At 33.5% G+C, this 14,662-nt stretch overlaps 3 protein-coding genes across 9 annotated transcripts in view; 1 reads left to right on the plus strand and 2 right to left on the minus strand.

Annotated features, from left to right (window-relative positions):
• The window catches only part of LOC123210213 (putative glucose-6-phosphate 1-epimerase), a 3,882-nt gene extending 1,223 nt beyond the window's left edge, over nucleotides 1-2,659 (minus strand). The window contains exons 1-7 of one of the 6 annotated variants that reach the window (XM_044628458.1): nucleotides 2,365-2,659; nucleotides 2,103-2,271; nucleotides 1,554-1,978; nucleotides 1,334-1,408; nucleotides 1,137-1,193; nucleotides 892-1,055; nucleotides 71-205 (exon numbers count right to left, since the gene is read on the minus strand). In XM_044628458.1, the coding sequence (XP_044484393.1) occupies nucleotides 71-205; nucleotides 892-1,055; nucleotides 1,137-1,193; nucleotides 1,334-1,408; nucleotides 1,554-1,664 (542 nt within the window). In that variant the 5' untranslated portion in view covers nucleotides 1,665-1,978; nucleotides 2,103-2,271; nucleotides 2,365-2,659. Of the gene's footprint in view, nucleotides 1-70; nucleotides 206-891; nucleotides 1,056-1,136; nucleotides 1,194-1,333; nucleotides 1,409-1,553; nucleotides 2,272-2,353 lie in introns of all 6 variants that reach the window. The other 5 variants (XM_044628457.1, XM_044628456.1, XM_044628453.1 and 2 more) reach the window with 5 other exon arrangements.
• Nucleotides 2,660-4,596: 1,937 nt separating this feature from the next.
• LOC123210214 (hydroxyproline O-galactosyltransferase HPGT1-like) lies at nucleotides 4,597-9,253 on the minus strand. 2 transcript variants are annotated; one of them, XM_044628459.1, is made up of 12 exons: nucleotides 8,808-9,251; nucleotides 8,665-8,728; nucleotides 8,472-8,521; nucleotides 8,177-8,370; nucleotides 7,642-7,705; nucleotides 7,489-7,561; nucleotides 6,903-7,026; nucleotides 6,463-6,550; nucleotides 6,317-6,367; nucleotides 5,352-5,423; nucleotides 5,116-5,228; nucleotides 4,597-4,957 (listed from the first exon to the last, which is right to left on the minus strand). In XM_044628459.1, the coding sequence occupies exons 1-12, from the start codon at nucleotides 8,918-8,920 to the stop codon at nucleotides 4,935-4,937; spliced, it is 1,029 nt and encodes a 342-aa protein (XP_044484394.1). In that variant the 5' UTR covers nucleotides 8,921-9,251; the 3' UTR covers nucleotides 4,597-4,934. The 2 variants fall into 2 exon arrangements, with proteins under 2 accessions (XP_044484394.1, XP_044484395.1); XM_044628460.1 differs by lacking the exons at nucleotides 4,597-4,957; nucleotides 5,116-5,228 and having other exon boundaries at nucleotides 5,364-5,451; nucleotides 8,808-9,253.
• A 2,252-nt stretch (nucleotides 9,254-11,505) lies between these two features.
• LOC123210216 (V-type proton ATPase subunit E) lies at nucleotides 11,506-14,392 on the plus strand. The gene is made up of 6 exons (XM_044628461.1): nucleotides 11,506-11,753; nucleotides 11,925-12,025; nucleotides 12,505-12,661; nucleotides 13,058-13,254; nucleotides 13,672-13,771; nucleotides 14,120-14,392. The coding sequence occupies exons 1-6, from the start codon at nucleotides 11,652-11,654 to the stop codon at nucleotides 14,153-14,155; spliced, it is 693 nt and encodes a 230-aa protein (XP_044484396.1). The 5' UTR covers nucleotides 11,506-11,651; the 3' UTR covers nucleotides 14,156-14,392.
• The last annotated feature ends 270 nt before the right edge of the window (nucleotides 14,393-14,662 follow it).

A 14,662-nucleotide genomic window follows, 5' to 3' on the forward strand; every position in this document is an offset into this window, starting at 1 on the left:
GTAACGGGGATGGAGCTCCCGGGGACGGGGACTATGATCCCTAGCTACCACTATGAATATTCATACATACCTGATATCAGAGATGGAAAAATATGTATGGTACGCAATCGAGAAACTGAACGGCTTGCAATTGATATTCCTGATGCGTGAAACCATAGTAAGGCACCCATCTGCTGCCAAAGACACCCTAAGACGAAACTCGAAACTGGAAAGGACAGATTGTTACAATAAGTAGATCATTAAGTGCATTTCTTAAGCAATGGCTGAATTATTAGTTCAAAAATTTTGTTGAGCAATCTCCAGGCTCTACTGTTCAACGTTATGCAGATTAACATATCTGAGCTGTACCGTAATACTTTCTGCAGACAGTTTTTTCCTCGTTAATTGATTTGAATGTGTTAGACCCCCAGATGGCTAAACTGTACCATGCAGGAAAAACAATTATAGGGGCTTTAAAGCAACTGAGGCTGATGGCACAACAACAATTGAAGACCACTTGGAAAGGAGGATCACGTGGCTGAAGAAGGCTTGGGCAGGTAGAGGAGAAAGATAATAAAAAGGGGAGCACATGAGAGTAGCGCGGAGTAAGTATATTTGGGAAATATGGGCAAGAGTCTAGCCTCTTGAATGCTAGAAATCTGGGGGTGATTTTGGGGGTTTGTTCTTGCTTTGCATTTTGTAATGAAGAGTTATTTAAGCAATACAAATAAGGTTTATTTCCATTTCGTTCACTTTTTGTTATTGGTTTGTGGATTGTTTACAATTGATTGTACGGACTTTGCTGGGTTCCTATCAGAATGGTTTCCCTGACTTAATTCATATGGGAAGTGATTTCTTTAAAATGAAGAGCCATAATTTAAAATGGTTCCTAGCTATGTAATTAGATCATACCTGTGTGGCCAGGTCTTCAAATCTTCTTCAGATGGCTTAAGTAGCAGGTCAACATAGGTCTTTCCAGCAGAATCACTAGGATGCAATGGTGGTGGATTGTCATCAATGACCCAAATCTTGTTCCTGGCAAATCCATGTTGCTCTAATGATCCTCGGTTCCCAAACTAACACATATAGGAGAGCCAACTTACAAATCAGAATATGTCTAGACTATGACAAAACTACTACATATGAGCATCAAATACCTGTGGAAAACATATTGGTATTCCACCTCGCACTGCATGTGGGGGCTTGAAGATTGCCTGGATTTGACAGAATCCATAAGCATAAGAGAAGAAATTTGAAAATCAGTTTCAATGACGTGTCAAGACCCGCCAGTTTCAAGCAGGCAGTGGGAAATCAGCCTGTGACAAATGGCAAAGAGAAAAATTTTAGAGTTTACCTTAGTACTTGTGAATAACAACTCTTCTCCCCTATCAGTTCTCCATGAGAGCACCTGTCCTCCATGTAAGCTAATCTGGAAAGATGTCACATTGCATACATACCACAGCATCAACTTATGAATCAGAAGACGTAATTTTAAGTTATCAAAAGCAGGAATTGGCAGTAAGAATTTTATAACCAAATGAGTTGGAAAGAAAACAAGCAAAAAAGATTCTGACCCTTGCTGAAGCTCCTCGAGGGTTCCTAAGCAGAACCTGATCGATCCCATTTCTGTCCTTGGTGACTTCAATTGGTGGTCTCTGATCATTGGCTGCCCCAGAATTATTCATAGTGAAAATACAATAAAAGACACATACATATGAGAGGAAACAGACAAGATAGAACTCTTTGGCCCTGTCTCTGAATCTTGACCAATATGGATCTGACTGAGTTGTACAAGAGGTTTAGGGTTGAAATATTAAAAAGAGGGCTTAGAAAGCACTAAAGCAGTTGAGAAATCTGAACTTGCCCTAACACTTTTCCTGTGACACACCAATATAGTCGTGAACTGAAACTGAAATTCCAACTACTTTAAAGTCTTTTCTTCACCGCCAAAACTGCCAACGAACACACGAAGTCTCCCCAAAGACTCGATCTTGGTAATCTGATTTCTTTACAAACAACCCAGAATCAGACAGTATCAATATCTATCAAAGCAACGGAAAAAATACAGAACAAAGACGACCGATATTAAATACCCAGATAGAAAAAACAACACCTTCAACTACCCGATTTCAATAATGGTTGATTCGCACTCAAATTCCTTTAACTGCCCGGTTTCAAACAAAGGCAAATATGACCAAAGCCGTTATGTCTACCAAATGGGAAGAAGATTTCCAAGGCAAAAAATGTTGGGAAAGGTCAAGAAAATGTTTTTGAATAAAGACTCATCCAACCCTGTAAAGAAACATTGAAAGGTCAGATTTTAAAGATCATTATAATATTATCTTGATGTATGTATATCCAAGAAGGCGACTACCGACTACTGACTGATAATTTTTTGGTTGCGGTGGCTTCCTCGCCTGATGTAGACTCGAGTCTGAACACGCGACCATGATTAACAGAATTAACTTCCCTTTGAAAATAAATTTAAAAAAATGTAAAAATTGGTGCCAATAGGTTCTGAATTTGTGATGTGACTTCAAAATTTTGAATTTTTTTTCCTGGATAAAGCCAAATCGTATGAAATTAGGATGCGCCAATTTGCTCAGCGGCGCCTATAATATTTCTATGATCGTCATTGGCCAGCCAGCATGCGATGTTTGTCTTTTTTTTTCTCAATCTGATAGTGGCGTGCGTATTTTCTAACCCAAATGCCAAGTCCGCAAACTTGTTCCATTAGACTGTTGCAATCTCTTAGTTAGGCAAAGTTGCAAAGATTGCCATCTATCTTTTTCCTTCGTTTAAATATCTTCTATTACCATATTCGAATAGAAATAGTTTATTATGTGTCGAAAAATATAAATTTTTTTAATATTATATTGTATATTCAAAATCTAATATACTTTTTATCATGGAATGCATCTTTATTAAAAGAAGATTACCATCCTCTCTTTCCTTTGTTTACCATGTGGTTGAATAGTGTATTATATATCAAAAAGTTGATTTTCAAAATTACAAGTTATGCATTGAAAATTACATTTTTTAAATCATAATATGTTTTGAAAAAATAGTAAAAAAATTTATTTGCCATGTCATTATGTTAACAAATATTACAAAAGTCTTAAAATTTTGAAATTTTTCCACAAACCCATCACTTTTACAAAATTATCAATCCATAATTAGTATATATTTATTGTATCATACCAACTTTTTTATTTATTTTAAAATAATAAATTTATGTATATCTACTTTAAATACACAAATGAATACACATTTATAAGTATCATAACATGATCAGGTGATTTTAAATTAAAGATAAAATAATATTCAATCATATAATAACATATATATATATATATATATGTATACATTTATATATTCAAAACAAATACTCATAATAATGTTCATCTTAAAATACATATAAAAAACCCAAGTCCTCTGGATATTATCCAAAAATTTCACACTTAATTATTTAAACTACCCCATTGGGTTTACTGGGTTCTGTTGCCACAAGTTAAAACTTTAAAAAGAATTAAAGGGGGAAAAACACAAAAGTGGGAAGTCAGTGTTATCTAAATGAGGATGATTCCTTTCCCAGTCAACATGGTATAAATTTATGCGTTAACACACATGAGAATGATTCAGAATCCATTTCCCATTCTCGTTTTAATGCAGAACTTATGGTTATGGGCCATATACATGTACCTGGTTGTTGAAAAATGCCCCTTCAGCATTTATGTTTTTGCCCCGCGGCTGAAAATTTTGCGCACAAACAGGCGATAACTAAGAATTCGTCTAACAAACATATAACTCCACAGGTGGGCAGATTATAAACACTGCAATCGCATTCTCTTTCTGTGTTTTGACCTGTCCTTAAAGATGGAAAAGAAAAGTATTTTACGAAATATTCACTCAATTTTCACCTACCTTTTAAGCAATCCTCTTTCATGCATGAACTAGGAGTGTAACCAAACCAAACTGAATCAAATAGTGTTTTTCTTAAACTTGACTCAATTACTTAAGGACAGCTTGACAAATTGGTGAGATCTTGACTCTTTCTTGAGCTTGAAAAATTATAATTACTCCCTTAACTTTAGATTATTATTAAACTCTATAAAACATATTTATTAATTACTCTCTACATTCAAATCCAAGAAATAGGATTTTAGAAGTATACCAACACTCAACGTTTGTACCCATATTTATACCTATTATTAGTCTTTCTTCATTTGCTTAACGGAGTACTTTTCATATTCACTGGTATCTCGTATTCAAAGACAAAAATCTTATTTGAGAGAGAATTCCAGCCCTTGAAAAAGTTCCATTGGTAAAATTCCAGGCATTTAATTAATAATCGCAACAAAGTCCACATGGAAGTACTAAGAAATTAGATGACAGAAGAACAGTGCTCTTTGCCTGCCGAGATAAAATACAGAGAGTTGAAATATAATACCTTTTTTGTGGTGCCACAGCATGCATCCGTTCGCAGAGCAAGTGAGGACATATTTGTATGGCTCATGTGCACAACAACCGTTTCTTGCACATCCCGTGAAAAATCAAACTACTTTTGCTAAGCTTTGACATTTAAATTGGTTGACAGGAATATATCAGACTCTTCCATCACCAAGCAAACAAAACTCTTCAATAAATTTATTGAGAATCAAGTTGGTATACAAAGCCATTATAATACAACTAGTGTGGATTCTTTCAAACTTTATGACAGATTGCATCTATATTACCTGCTTCCAGAGCTTTCCGCAGAATCCTATAGTGTATGGGTATTGTTCTCACCAAATTCTCTTAAATCAACAATAGAAGCTTCAATCTGGAATAAACTTCCAGCAAGTGTCGATGCTGTATTCTTCATCATTTCATTGCAAACAGGCATTCAAGATAACGGACAAAAGAATGGTGTTGGTAAATATACCAGTTATGTTACAAATTAATTGGGAGGCAGATCACACAGCTGCACATACAGCTCCTGGAATATTAAATATTACAAAAAACTTATTAATTTTTAGCCTTCATTCTACATGGCATAGACCATGTTTTTCTTCCTTTGAAAATCAATGAATCTAGTGCATAATGTGTGTTGGTGTCTTTATGGATGTGCAAATGTATGTGGAAATCGAGAGGAACCTGATGACCGGTTGTAGCAGCAAAACTTCCATGCATTAACGTATGACACATCAAGCCCAATAAACCATGATCCAGCACTAATATCATCATGTGCATATGTTCGAAGAAGAGATCTGCAATGGCAAAATTAGATGGCTACTGTGGCCCAGCCTTCCATGTCTATGTACTAAGTAGCTGTCACAGTAGCATATAATAGCAATATAGACACACTATCAAAAAAATGGAGTGAATTGTACCTGTTAATTGAAACAAACTGTCCCAAAGCTCGTGAAAAGGCAAACATGTCACTCGCAGCATGTCGAAAGTATCTAAACCATCAAGAACATGTTATGTTACCTATATAAAATGCATATAAAATTACAAAACTTCAAGAACAAGTAGTCACATAATTGCCATTCCAAGTGATGCATGTAGATTAGTTACGCAACTAACAATAGTGGGACACTCCTGTTAAGATTTTGTTATCCATGGAACGCAAGATCTCTGTGCAGCAAACTCAGAAGTTTCAGTGGTTAATAATATGTCCATTTTATTACTGCAACAGTGTAATTCCTAAGTCAGATTGTAATGCCAATCATATAACATAACAGGACAATTTCCTGAATGACAAAAATACACCTTAAATATACCACTAGCCCTGCACAATGCTTCCTAGTTCCTACCAGCAAGGAACCAAAATTGAAGTCATTGAAATGAATCTCTGAATTTCTCCACCTAGGATGACTCTTAAGTGAGCTACTCTTATAGTCAAATGATGCACAACAAATATTTTCCTCAACCATACCATCATGAACTTTTCCAGAAAACTCATTCACCAGTCCCAACAAATATTCATGAGTGTCAGAGTGACCACAATTCTTGTCTTTTCCAAATATTGCTTAACTATCATATCCCTGAGCTTTCCTGGAATAACTTTCCCATGCTTAAAATTTTCAAAAAATTTAGATCTCCAAGAAACATCAACTGGAGAAAATATGTGGACATAACATACTACAATTAGGTAATAACACTATTAAATTTTCTTAAGATGAACCAAACAACTACCAGCAATAAATATGCAGAAGCACACAGACAACTAGAATTGCTCCCTTAAAGATTCGCAAGCAAGTCACTCTCATCTAAAATTGAAAGCCTCAATATAACAGAACTGTCATACAAAAAGTTCTAGCATAAACTACTAAACCGCATTACGTTTACATACCGTTTTCCATCACCAAATTTCCACCAGTCTGGCTCATACCATTGGTTGGTCCTACAAACATAGATGGCATCAGTAATGTAAATGACACTAAAATTAAAAACCATTACTTCATTTAATAGCAAATTGAGACATTTTGAGTAACTCACGGCTCAGAAAATACTTCGCCTGATTTCATGCATCCAATATAAACACGAGGTTTGCCCAAATGCAGAGAAAGCATGGTTCCCAGAGCATCTGAATGAAAAATGAAGAACAACCTATATGAACTGTAACTCTTTAAGGAAAGCAAACAGCTTGCTGAGTGTCACAAAATTTTCTGTTTTTCAAAAAATAACCATTCATTCTTAATTTCCTTTGGCCTTTCAATATATCTAGTATGTGTAGACTTGTTTTCTTTGGGTTTTGATGCTCTGTGGACATTTGGTCCACGATATTACATACCCATCCTTTTACTCCAAAACAAAGTTTATAGTTTCTTATCAAAAAAATAGTATAGTATTGATGAAAAGAGGAGCAAACAAGAATTCAATCTAAGGGAAAGCATAACTTTGCTTATTACGTGATCAAATGATAAAGGACTACATACCAATATTAACATAAACATCATCGTTGACCTTAGCATAAAACTCAGCATCCCAATTCTCCACAGCACGCACAAAGAAAGATTTTATCTTTCTTGGACGCATCTCAGGAGTCTCCACGTGACCATCCTGCACAAAAGAAAGAAGAAAAGGTCATATTAATTGTCACTCTTTTGAAGTCACACCATAAAGTATATTAAACACTCTTTCAATATATGAGATAACTACCAGAATATTTACTTATGTCCATTAGCAGACTAGAAAAGGAGAGGGTATGTAAGCTATATCTGTATATGAATATGCACACATATGTTGCACAAACATAGAAGTGAAGAAAAGGGTAAAGAGCTTATTATTGACTTACATATAATTGCAAGTTAGTTGGTTCATAGGTTTTTCCTTCCTATAGGCACAAGTTCAAAAGTATCGAGAGTTTAATGAAAAAGATACCTCTTACGAGCTAAGTATAAAAGAAACTACATTTTCACTTAGGAAAATGTGAAGCTACTACAATGCTCCAGCATGAGGATTTATCAAAGGTTTATACCCACAAATAATCTTGAAATAACTTCAATTAACGTGTTAACATACCAGAAGAATGAAGTCGTTGTTCTGCCTATTTTCATCGTCAATCTCCCTGTCCAAATTGTTTCCACGATTTGCACTGCAACATATATATATAATTTTAACTTAATAAAAAATAATAATTTTTTCTAGTATAGATAAAAATCACAAAATGAGAACCTTCTTCCTACAACAAATCGCACGAGTATACCCTTTTCATCCTCCAGTTTTTTTAAAGTTGCACCTGCAAATATAGCATCTTTAGATTAACTACTACTAAAGCAAATGAGTTAACATTTATGGGTGCAAGACACTTGGGAAACTTATGAAAGTATGAACAAGTGGAAATTCCATCGAATGTACCAGAAAAAATATTTTTTTTTTTCCAGTCTAAGCATAAATCAAGTGACAGCTTTCATGTAATAACAGTGTACCACACAGGCCTAAACAGGAAAAGTATGACAATGAAGACAGTGAAAGTGCAACTGGCTGACTATTCATTAGAAAAAATGAACACGACTGCGCTACTTAATATTAATTCTAATACAGACTTCATAACCAAAAAGTGGTTTACAAGCTGATAAAAGTTAGTTCTCCTAAAGTTAAAATACAAAGCCAAAAGTAAGAACAAATAAAAAATTCAAGTCCATAAATAAAGATAATTGTTTACAAAAATATTCCAACAAAGAAACTATGAACGAAAAAGGAAAATTACCAGTTGGCATCCATGCCTTTCGAATTGCATCTCTATTTTTCTTGCGGCCAAATGTTGTGATTATTCCTAGAACAGCCAAAAGCCCTTTCTTAGGATCTGTATCCTTCTTCTTCAATAACTGATTTGAAACAAAACCTTCCTTTCTAGCTTCAGCCAACTGCGTCTCAAGGGCTGATAACTTTTTGCGTTGTTCCCTGACAAATAAAAGAACTATCAGCACAACCTTAATACCACAGTTCATCATACTTGACCCAAAATATAAAAATAATAATAAAACTGACAACAAAAAAACTACCTGCAAGTTATAATTCTCAGTGTATCATCAACAGATATGGCAGATTGATTCTGAAGTTGATTAATCAGAAAAATCAGTGACATTATCAATTTCTTCTATAAAAATAATTCAATTCAATAAACAATATCCAGTTTTACACATATCAAGATCCTATTATCAAACATTTTCAATAAAAAGCAACGAATAATATTACCTGACGAAATCTCTTATCAAGCTCTTTTACCAAATACTCCCTACTCTCTGCATCTTGCCACAAACTATATAACGAAACACATTCTCATAAAAAAATTCATTCAAAACAAAACGTATATAAAAATGAAGTTGAAAGAAACTCACCGGCTGGCAACGTAAATAGAAGCCATGGAAGCGAACATGGCTAGCATAAGACCTGCGACTCGAGACTCAAAGGCCGAATTCGATAACCGGTTACTCGATCCCCGACTTTGCATCTCTTCTATATTTGTTCTCAACAATCAAAGAGAGCGAAGAAAAAATGATAAAGAGAGAACGATTTTACACAATACTGATGGATCTGGAGGAAGAGAGAGCTCTGAGATTAATGAATCTGAAAATGATGAGTGTTTGGTCGATGAATTGAGACATCTTACTGATCGATTAACTTGTTTTTAGTTGAGATTAGAGTTTTCCGCTCTAAATTACAAATGTTAAAATTACGATTAATGATTAATGGGTAATAATTATTAATTATATTCTACATAATTGTCGTTAATCAGGCAATTAGGAGATTTTAAAATGGATCAGTGGATATAAGTTGATATGAGAAACGTTATTAAATTTTCAATATCTATTATGATTTTGTTGAATAAATAATAAAGCTATCCAAACTGGGTTGACAAGAAATGGGCTCTAATCCTAGGCCTGGATGCCGGCCCACCCAAGTCCAAGAATGAGGTAGACTTGAGTTTGACTCTGACACAAAAAGGATGAAGAGGTGATTATAGTTTGGCTAGAGGGAAAGTTTGAAATTCGTTGCCTCGAGTTTTTGCATCGAATTCGATAATCAATATCAATATCAAAATTGTTTTATTAATTTGAAAATGATATTACACTTACACTAATAAAAACGATATTATTTTGTCAATCATTTCATTTTGTTTGAATTAAACTATAACTAAAATTAAATTTAGTCAAGTTAAACAGTTAACTCATAAATTAAATTGAGTTAAACTATCTTTAATTCGAGTTTTGCTTAATTGTTAATTGAACTAAAAACCTTGACTAAAGCTCAACATATATAAACTCGAGATAAACTTTATTCAATTGAGTTGATTTTCGAGATTAAGTTGATACAAATGCAACACCCTGCGTTGATATTTTGAAAATTGATCTCAGTTGGAAATACATGGGTCGGATTAGGTACCCATTAAAAATTGAAAGCTTTCATAAGAGTTTTTTCACAATTGTAATATATCATTACATATATGACAAAAGAGTTATGTTATCGAACAAACAATGTTCTATTCACTTATAATAAAACTCAATTTAGTTACTAACGATAATATATCATCATGTAATTAAGTATTATTTTATTATTAATTTAAAATTATTTAATTATATAATAACATATCGTTATTAATACTAAATTTGGTATTTATGTCTAAATAATACCATTTTTTAGCCATTATAAAAAGACTAGCCAATTATGGGAATGGTTTATAATGATTAAACACGTATTTTATACACAAATTTACTTAAAATATGAATACGAGTCATTTAAACATAAAACAATGAAAGTAATGAATTTTGGTAGCTCTACAGCATGTTCAATCACATCTATCTTAAATCTCAACTTTTCAGGATAGTAATAATATTTTATTTTTATGCTATAATACAATCAACCAATGTTTTTGGACATCTAAATTAATTTTACTATAACATAGGAGTATTATTTATAAAAGGCCAAAGGACTATTTCCCACCCAAACTATGTTAAGTTTTTAAAGTTCCTCTTATTAATTTTGAAAATCTCATTTATCTACTCATAACCATTTAAATTTGTTAATTTTAAGGATAAAATCGTTATTTTATATTTAATATTAAAAATAAACCTAAATATGATTTCATTTTTCCCCATAAATTTAAAAAACTAATTTTTCTCCCCTAAGTCAAGTTTGAAAATATCGTATTCTCCCCTTAGGGTTTAGTTTCAAAGCCCATTCACTTTCTCCGACGACATTGCTGACATCTCGTCTTCGTCGTCTGGGAAGATGATTTCTCTTTCCAGACGATATCTCTCGACGTCGAATGGGTTTGGGTGGAGTTGGGGCAGACCGTCGGTGGAAGAGAAACCGTCAAGATGGAGAGACGGCCGACGATGACGTCGAAGAAAGTGAACGGGTTTTGAAACTAAACCCTAGGGGGGGAATGCGATCTTTTCAAACTTAGCTTAGAGAATAAAATGTCAGTTTTTAAACTTTTAGAAGGGGAAATGAGATCAAATTTTCAAGGATTAGAGTTTCGTTAAATTTAATCAACTATGGGTGGATAAATGGTATTTTCAAAGTTAACGAAATGAGCTTTGATAATTCAGTATAGTTTGGGTGGGAAATAATCCTTTGGCCTTTATAAAATTACACAATTATCTTTTTTTGTTAATCTATAAATACAATATTGTACATATGTAAAGAGATATATTTTTGTATCTCATACCGTTACTTTATCAAAATCTATCTACAAAATTTGATAACATAACAATTAAGATAGACTTTTATTTGCCAAACCATTTTAAAAATCGTTTGTTCCTCAAAGTTTGGGTGAGACGTGTTATTTAGCCTTAAATTACTCTGTACAGCCGCTAAAAAATGTGATGAAGTGAGAGGGGTATTAATTATATTATTTATAAAATCTAGGAACTCTTGTAATTTTATAAATATCGAGGAACCTATGTAATTTAAAATACTACAGGGGAGATGAAAAATATATCATAAAAAAAAAACACACACACACACACACACACACGCACGCACGCACGCACGGACACACACAAGGCAGTGTTATAATGAACAAATGGACAAAAGGACGCGTGATCATAATTCAGTGACATCCAATTCTCAGAATACATTTACAAAACTCATCTTCACTTTGTAAGGTCTATAACGATCGCAGAAACTCCACTCTCTTCTCTGATTTTGCTATCAACTCAATCGAAGATCCCGCGAAAATGAACGATGCAGATGTATCTAAGCAGATCCAGCAGATGGTGCGGTTTATCCGCCAAGAAGCCGAAGAGAAAGCCAACGAGATCTCCGTTTCTGCTGAAGAAGTAAGCCGACCTATTTCACCTTTATTTTTTCTATTAATATTGGAGGTTATCTTTTTCAATAAGAAAAACTGAATTTAGTTTGTGTAGTTATGTTGATCTATGTTTTTATTGTGATATATTTGTACTTGACTATTCAATAACTTGTGGTTGTGGTTACTTGAATTGCGGTAGGAATTCAATATAGAGAAGTTGCAGTTGGTGGAGGCAGAGAAGAAGAAGATCAGGCAAGAGTATGAACGGAAGGAGAAGCAAGTCGAGATTCGAAAGAAAATGTAACTTATTTTTTCAATGAAATTTAAGCTATTAGGTTTTTTGTGTTTTTGCTGGTTTTGATTGGTTCATTTAAGGTTAGATTGGTTGGCTGTATATTAATCGTTAGGATTCCTGTTTTGTGCAATTAGTGAGGCTAAACCTTGAGCAGATTGTTGTTGAGAAGGTGAAAATTGGAATTAGAATTTGAACTGTATGTAATTTGACTAAAATGATGGAGATTGGAGAATTGGTTATGTTGCGAGGATGGGGCTTTCAGTGATTTTACATTTTTTTTGAAATGAAAGTTTGAGTGAAAACCTGGGAAATTCTTGATTTATTGCTGCTTACTACTATTATGCTTAAAAGTGAGATTTAGTTGTTATTTTTGTTGAATAGGTAGAACATTCGAAGAAATTTCCGTTGTGATCTGTTTATTACTTGAATTCTAGTTACCAATGTGCTGTATTGTAATGTGATTTTTCGTATTGGTATGTGGTAGTGAATACTCCATGCAGCTCAATGCTTCTAGAATCAAAGTTCTTCAAGCTCAAGATGACTTGGTTAATTCCATGAAAGATGCTGCAGCAAAGGAGCTTCTGAATGTGAGTCGTGATCACCATTCATATAAAAAGCTTCTGAAGGAACTCATTGTTCAGGTCAGTCGAACTTAAGTTTGTTTTCCTGATTTTGTATTTTGTCAATCAATTACTCTTGTTGATTTTATTGACTTAATATCTTCAAGGAAATTATTGTGTTCTATGTGTATGTATGGATCTTCTAGTTTTATTCTATGGTTTTTTCAGTTGATAGTATCTTGAAATACTTTCAATAAAGCTATTGAATGTAATAAAAAATAAGGGAACCTCTAATAAAATTTAGATTCATGTACAATTTCCAGAAAGAAGATGGTCTTTAAGGTAAACGTGATAAATAATTATGACATGATTTAGAAAATAAATATACGTAGTGATGTTTCTGTTATCTAATTGGTGTTCTGAGTTTTCAGTTCTATTTGTGGCAACTACTGCAAGGTTTTTTATTCTTCTGTGCAGAGTTTGCTGAGACTGAAAGAGCCTGCAGTCTTGCTTCGTTGCCGTGAAGATGACCAACATTTGGTGGAATCTGTCCTCCACTCGGCAAAGCAGGAATATGCAGAAAAATTAAATGCCCATCCACCTGAGATTTTAGTGGACACTCGTGTCTATCTTCCACCTGCGCCTACCCATTATAATGCCCATGGTCCATACTGGTAATCTTTTCTCAGTTGAAATTTGAAGAAATAGCAAGATCTGAGTTACTTATATGTGGTGACTGATTCTGTGGTTTTTGGATTAAAAAATTGGTCTGATTGAGCTAACCTTTATAGTATAAGTATAATAAGTTTTGCAGCATTTTTGAAAGTCCAAAAAAGTAGCAATTTTCATGCATCAGTAGAATTTTTTTTGGGGGACCGTTGCCTGTGCTGTTTTTGTAGGGTTTAGAGTTTAGGATTTATTATGAAGCTGCCTGTGCTGTTTTTGTAAATAACTCATGGCTAGCCAGTTTATGGAACTATGATTGTCCCAATAACCAGAGCCAGCCTTGCTTATCTTATCTTCTTAAACAGTCTTTTCTGTAATGGTAATGGAAAAAGGTTGCCAATAATAATGTTGGTTTCATTGAACAGCTCCGGAGGTGTAGTGCTTGCTTCTCGAGATGGGAAGATTGTCTGTGAGAATACACTTGATGCACGATTGGATGTTGTATTTCGTAAAAAGCTTCCAGAGGTAATTTCAGTTGTAGAAATCTTTTGCTGTTTGTTTTAGTTTTAATTACTCATCTCTTAGAGGATATTAAGTTTGTTTAAATTTTGTTGTCGGAAAGGAGTTATCATTATCAAAGATGGAAGAAAATTAACTTTGTTTCTTTTATAAGATAATTGTATTTGACAAAACAAAATAAAAACAGAGAATTTAACTTGTGTTCTGACTTGGCAAAGTGTTTACAAATATTTGATAAATGACCTTCTGGAATGTTCTCTAGCATTACATGGTATGTTATGAATAATTGCAATCCTGCGTTGGTAGTAATCTTTTATGATTGCTAACTTTGTCAATTACATCTTCTTACTGCAGATCCGGAAGCGGCTTTTTGGTCAAGTTGTTGCATGATGGTCGGATTATCCTATTACCCCTATGATTATTTATGTTCGAACCTTTAAATTTGGTCGTTGACCATAGACTTTATGGTTCTGTTTGTTTGGCGCATTTCAATTTTCAGGTTTCTTGCATACCTTTTGTTTGTAGAAATTAGTGAAATGTTTGTTTAGTTTGCCGTGTTTATCTTTCTGGTATGGCCAGGCACTGATTTTTTATTTATATAAATAACCGAAACAAGCGTTGTTTTAATTATTTGTCTCTTTTTTTTTTTTTGAGATTATTTAGTGGGGATTCGTACTGAATGGGCAGAAGGGGAGACAATAATAGTTTTTGTAGTAAGATAAAATGACACGTTATTAGATATCATCATAGATCAGGTGTTTGAATTAAGAGTAATATTATGTGTATCTATTTTGAGTACATAAATATATATATACTCATATGTGTCATCATATGATTGGTTATTATTTTATTTTTAATTTAAAATCATCTAATCATATAATGATACATATAAATATA

The sequence above is a fragment of the Mangifera indica genome, chromosome 3 (genome assembly GCF_011075055.1).
Source record: "Mangifera indica cultivar Alphonso chromosome 3, CATAS_Mindica_2.1, whole genome shotgun sequence".
NCBI classification, from domain to species: Eukaryota; Viridiplantae; Streptophyta; class Magnoliopsida; order Sapindales; family Anacardiaceae; genus Mangifera; species Mangifera indica.

Coding starts and splice junctions, on each gene's coding strand:
- LOC123210214 (XM_044628459.1), bottom strand. CDS start 8,920: ATGCAAAGTCGGGGATCGAGTAACCGGTTATCGAATTCGGCCTTTGAG. Junction 8,371..8,471: donor CTGAGAATTATAACTTGCAG/GTAGTTTTTTTG, acceptor TTTATTTGTCAG/GGAACAACGCAAAAAGTTAT. Junction 6,368..6,462: donor GGCGAAGTATTTTCTGAGCC/GTGAGTTACTCA, acceptor CTATGTTTGTAG/GACCAACCAATGGTATGAGC.
- LOC123210216 (XM_044628461.1), top strand. CDS start 11,652: ATGAACGATGCAGATGTATCTAAGCAGATCCAGCAGATGGTGCGGTTT. Junction 12,662..13,057: donor TGAAGGAACTCATTGTTCAG/GTCAGTCGAACT, acceptor TCTTCTGTGCAG/AGTTTGCTGAGACTGAAAGA. Junction 13,772..14,119: donor TTCGTAAAAAGCTTCCAGAG/GTAATTTCAGTT, acceptor TTCTTACTGCAG/ATCCGGAAGCGGCTTTTTGG.